At 44.6% G+C, this 6,000-nt stretch overlaps 1 protein-coding gene across 1 annotated transcript; it reads right to left on the bottom strand.

Annotated features, from left to right (window-relative positions):
* Positions 1-364: 364 nt before the first annotated feature.
* LOC122907127 (kelch repeat and BTB domain-containing protein 6) lies at positions 365-5,142 on the bottom strand. Its single transcript, XM_044249828.1, has 2 exons — positions 3,919-5,142; positions 365-3,747 (listed from the first exon to the last, which is right to left on the bottom strand). The coding sequence occupies exons 1-2, from the start codon at positions 4,889-4,891 to the stop codon at positions 2,660-2,662; spliced, it is 2,061 nt and encodes a 686-aa protein (XP_044105763.1). The 5' UTR covers positions 4,892-5,142; the 3' UTR covers positions 365-2,659.
* Between the last annotated feature and the right edge of the window lie 858 nt (positions 5,143-6,000).

The following is a 6,000-nucleotide window of genomic DNA, read 5'->3' as shown; positions in this document are numbered from 1 at the left end:
TTTAATTTCTTTCTTTAATATAGATAATCCAGTTGTGAAAATTAATTTCTAGTTTATCCTTCTGGAAGCCCTAATGACACTCATCGTTTGGACTTAGAAGAACCTGCAAAAATCTGGGTTACGCTTTTCAGACTACAAGAACAGATACAAAAGATAATCAAGGTCATTTAAATCTTACAAAGAGTAGTGTTGCAAAGAGCGTTATATTGAGCATTCACTAAAAGATGTGCTGATTAATTGGAAAACTGAGACAAAAGGTGCTTCCCCGTCAAGAAGGGATTTCAACACTGCTGGCTGTGTCACTCACGGCACAAGCAAGGGTTTTATAAGTTTTGCAGAAACACTGAATTAAAAAGCCAGGAAGTTTAGGTTCTAATACCAGTTTTATTTGCAACTAATCACATACAAATCACTTATCTATAAAATAATGATTAACATCAATTCTCTAATTCACAAATATATCACAAAACCAAAATTCTTCCCAAGAAAACTTCTTTGTAAACCAAGATATTACTGCTTCTTAGCTTTTCCCTAACTCAAAGGTTGAGAATGACAAATTAGAGAATTTGTCACTTGCATACTTTCATTCTGCAGAGAGACAATCTGGTTCAGATCAGCACTGTCCTATTTCAACCTTACAAAACAAAAAGCTATCCACAAGAAGTTACTGGTGAAGAAAAAATTGGCCAAATACACTACTGAGACACAGTTTTGTGTTAAGTACAGTGCTTGTAACAACCCTGCTGTTAAATAGAACAAAACGTAGCCTTAAACAACTAAAAGCATGTTTGCCCTTTTGAAGGAACACATACTGTTAGGACAAGCATCTTAGTTCACTAAAAAACGTTAAAGAGGAATGTTTTGTAGTATCTTCAGATGGCCAATCAAAATGGCTGAGAAAACTTTTTTTTAACCCTTTGTGTCCCTCTCTCTATTTTCATCCTATAGTATTTCATTTAAAAATTCAGTTCCCCACCTGAGAACACAATCCTCTCTATTCAGCCACCGTGTGAGAAATGTTAGCATTCTACCACTAGAGCATAAACATAGAAGAGGAATTAGCGTGTTACTGAATGAGGATTTAGGAAGAAAATTCTAACTGGGTATAGAAAAAACGTATACACTGTAAGCATCTGGTCGTTTTTCACGGGTACGGAGCATGATGACCATAGCCAGTAAACCCTCAAGAGGTAAGCACTTGTATTTAGCAAGGTCAGTTTTGTATGATGTAGTCTCTGTTTCTGAATTCTCCCTTACATAGTGTGACAGAAACAAAGACCGGAGCATGGTTCACAGAGAAACACAGAACAGATACAAATACCCTAATAAAATAACCATGTGTACCACTGTTTAGGGAAATATTTTAGACGAAATATACTTTCACTACTGGCCCCAAATGCCATCATTCACTTATGTTATTTAACTGTAAACTTTTAATACAAAAATACTTTTAAGCTGATAATAACATTTAGTGACTTACAAAACTGACAATATTTCAATGCTACACAAAACAGTTCTATACACAACTTAAAGTTTTAAAGTTCTTTGCTGGCACTTGATTTTATAGTTGATAGACACAATATCTACTGATCTCAATAAAATACTGTTCTTAGCTTACACAGATTTTCAAAACGAATATTATCTCATTAAACAGCAAAGAATAATCACATTTTGCTGACAAATCTAAGATGAACACCAAAACTGTACAGCCAAAGTATTTTAAGAATCACATAAACTTTTTAAGACAATGGATACAAATTTACACAATCGTGTCCAGTGAAAAAGAGGATGATTCCTCTGATTCTGTGAAGCATATATCAAGTATAGATCAAAAACGTGAACCTACAAAGCAAGTTAGTTTCATTTTTTTTGTGTGTGTTTTTTTTTAAGGTTTTTCGATGACTGGTGACCGTACTAGAACAGATGGAACATTGGTCACTGTTTGCAAATACACATTTTACAGTACAAATTGAAAACTGAAGTTTCTTTTTAAACAGTAGAATCTTGTTTTTGTTTGTTTTTACTTTTAGTCAGCTTACAGCCATGTTGTACATCATTACAAATGAAATCACCAGTCACATTAAACATATGCATTTTTTTTCTTCACAAAAGGGGAGGTAACTGAACAAAAACCTGGCAAACTATATTTAAATTAGAACACATTTTGTAATAACCCACTAGTTTAAAGTTTTGGAACTTTCCAAGGTTTTGGAAACTTCTACCCTGTCCTAAAGGAAAAGACAGACTTTCCAAACCCTACCTGGTCATTCCTATCCAATCAGCTTTCTATTGTGAAAATCAAAATTCAAGTCACAGTACTTGTGGCACAAAACAGAAGATAAGATTTAATAACAGAACACTAAATTAGTATAATCAAACATAAACATACCCAACAATCAAATCAATACTGGACTTTTAGAACAGTAAATTATTAAATAGGTTGATTTCTTTGAGTGTACAAATTCCCTAACATTAAATTATGTTAGTATTTCAAACAATACCCTTTCTAAGCCAAACCTGAAATGAATCAACCTGTTGTTGTTGTTGTTTTTTTTCCCCAGCAAAGAGAAAGGGTATCTCTTTAAGACACTTTCCAAAGCAGTGAAAACACCTTAGTGTTTCAACCTATCTACAACAAATTCTGCTGATCCTGTGCATTTCACTGAGGTGCTACCTGAACCCACAAATCATCATCAGATAAAGAACTTGAACTTCCTGACTCAGAGTCCAGCTCACTGAATCCACCTAAATCCCATTCAGTGCTAGATTCACTTGGCACATCTTCTTCCTCAGTGAGGAAACTGTGACCAGGTTCAAGGCAGGAAGGATAAACACGAGCTGAGAGGCAAAAGAAGTTAGAATCAAACTGGAAGAGGCCTAAGGTGGTACCTATGTTAATCCACTGGTCCCCCCTAGTGTCATATTCATACACGGTCACCCGGTTCTTCTTCCACTGCGGGGTGCGCGAGGTGATCAGCAACAGTTTTTGGCCGTGATTGATAATGCGGTAGTTGTTGGTCTCCGACACCAAGGGAATATTATTAATCTGCCTCCATTCTCCTCTGACCGGATTATAGACCTTCATGACTGGGATGTCACAGATGCAGTAGATCTCATCATTGAAGACACAGGCTTCCTGAAAGTCATTGCGCTTGAGAGAAACACACTTGAGCCACATATTGTGGCTAGGATCATAGCAGAACATGCGCTTACTGTTGAGAGCATAGAGATAGTTCTGGATTACCATTAGATCGAAGGATATGAAGGAATGGGGTAGTGGAGCCACCAGTGCCCACTGGTTTCTCTGGACACTGTAGCATTCCACTTCCTTCAGCTTAACACCGGTAATCGGGTCTCGCCCACCCAAGATGTAGATGTAGCCATTGAGGTAGGCCACATCCATGCCCTCCCGGCACAGCAGGCGGTCGGCAAGCTGCTGCCAGCTATTCTGGGCTGGCTTGTACACCCAGAGGTCCTTCCTGGGCTGAGCGGCCAGGTAGATGTCATGGTCTGGAGAGACACAGACAGCTAAGGTGGTGACAGTCCTAGTGTGAGCAAGGCAGGTCAGAGGTGACGGCACTTTGTAAATATCGCCGGTGTATGGGTCACAGCACAGAAAGGGATCTCTAGGATGTCCAAAGAAGATCACCATCTTCTTAGCACACACTCCCAGCCTCTGGGGGGGATTTTCTGCTGTGGGCACAACAGAGGAGCTAGAGCTACCACCACCGCTGCTGCTGCTGCTGCAGCCACCGCCGCCGCCCGCACTGCCGCTGCCGCTGCTGCTGCCGCTGCCGCTGCCACTGCCGCTGCCGCTGCTGCTGCTGCTGCTGCCGCCCCCACTGCCGCCGCCGCTGCTGCCGCCCCCGCTGCCGCCGCCGCTGCCGCCGCCGCTGCCACTGCCGCCCACGCTGCTGCTGCTGCTGCTGCTGCCACTGCTGGTCTCTGGCTTCGGCACCAGAGACTTGCACAACTTGTCACCATAACGCATCTGCAGGGCCCCTTCAATAAGGTCCAGACAGTACTTCTTCACAATGGTGTTGGTCAGCAGCCCTTCCAGGTAATCCTTATTTTCATCTGTGAAGTGCGTCCAGCGGACACACTTGAAGACCTCCGCAGCGCTCGGACCTCGCTCCTTGGGAGCTGCCTCCAACCACTGCACCGCCACATGACACACGGTCTGCTCCAGCTCTATGTTGAGACTATCCAGGCGCAGGATTGACAGCAACTGGGCGAGGGTCAGATCTGCCAGAGTCTCTTCCCGAATGGAGCCCATCTGGCTGAGCTGCTTGAAATTGTGGGCTATAAAGGACTGGGCCTGGGATCGCAGCTTGCGATGGCCGAAGGCGTCAGCAAACTTGAAGATGGCAGTGCAGTTGGCCAGGTCAAGGCGGCGGGCTAGGAAGGAGGCACAGGCTTCCCGCACATATTCGAGCTGCAACATGTCAGAGGCCGCGTAAAGGCGTTCCACGTTGGCTTCACTCAAGGACACTCGACCCGTGTAGCAGTAGTCGACCAGCACCTCGAAGGACTCGGCATCCACATCATGCATGGTCACGTTTGCCTGGTGGCTCTCGTACATGCCACCGGTGAACATGCTCTTGAAGTAGGGACACGCGGCAGCCAGCACGTTACGGTTGCAGGGAAAGAGGCGGCCGGTGCCAGGCCCGCTGCCAGGCGTCACCACCTCGATGGTCACATCGCATAACAGCCGCGCGTCGTAGAAGGACTTCAGCTGTGCCAGGAGGGCTGCAGAATGAGCCGTGTCCTTCAGCTCCTCCGGGCCCGTGAAAAAAGCCGAAACCGTGGGCTTGTGGATTCTCTTGGGCCGCTTGCCGCCGCGGGGACTGGCCAGGCGGCGAGAGCGCGGAGCTTCTTCCCGGGACTGCATGGTGGAGATGGCGGCGGGGTACGAGGGCGAGAATGGGTGCAAGGACCGGGCTCTGGCTCCTCCTCGCCCTCTTCTCGCTAGTGCTAGATCGCGGTGTCTCCGGAGAGACTGCAGCACGGGTCCATTTACCTAATTCAGCCCTGTGCCGCAGTGCCGCCTCCCTTTATAGCGTAGACAGTGTCTGACTCACCCTCCTCCAGTTCCGCGCCCTTTCTCCGCCTCTGCTTGCCTTACAGAACCCGCTGGACGGAACCAAGAGCCGCCACTGCCGCGCTGGCAATACCGGTAGGCGTCCAAGAGAACTACGGCTCCCGAGCTGCCTTTCGCGCCTCAAGGCATGCCGGGGCTCTCCAGACTCAAGGGGATAGGCGGATGGACAGAAGCCGCTGTGCTTGTTGGGAGTAGTAGTTTCGATAATATCGCGAGATTTATCAGCCGTTCATTGTTTCAGCTGACGGAATTAGAAATCGCTAATTTTCTTTCGTTCCGATTTATGGTTTAGAACTTTGGATTTGGAATCCAGATTGGTCCCACATTCTGTATTCGTGGACTATTTGGCTTCGCTCGCAGAACGGTTTTAAAAAACGTGAATAACGACAATATGTCATAGCGCTGTGTGACGACGACACGAATTGCGTAGGTTAAATAGGATGCTCTGAATGAATATTTGCGGATTAGATTAATAAGGCACTTAAGCAGTACCTATGATGTAAAGGTTAGATAAATTTTAGCTTTTCTTCTACCGTTTATGAAAAATCAAGCGACCACTCTGGAGATTATGAGCCTGTAGGAAAAAATTCAAAGCCCTGCAGGTTTCTCTGCAGAGATTCCACCCTTTCCTCGCCCCCGCATTTAGTAACAGATTTTTTTTTCTTTTTCAATTATTAGTTTCAGATGTACAATAAAATGGTACAATAATTCTATACATTACTCGATGTTCATTAAGTGTACTCTTGATTCCCTTTCCTTCTTTCACCCATCTCCCCCCTCCCCCCGCAACCACCAGTTTGTTCTCTATATTTAAATCTGCTTGTTGTTTTTCTTCGTCTCTTTTCTTTATTCGTTAATACTTGATTTTATTTTTACGATCAGTTTTAGGTGCTCCAAAA

This window comes from Neovison vison, chromosome 5 (assembly GCF_020171115.1).
Source record: "Neovison vison isolate M4711 chromosome 5, ASM_NN_V1, whole genome shotgun sequence".
NCBI lineage: Eukaryota > Metazoa > Chordata > Mammalia > Carnivora > Mustelidae > Neogale > Neogale vison.
Note: the sequence above shows the minus strand (reverse complement) of the source record. Positions and strands in the feature narration are given on the sequence as shown.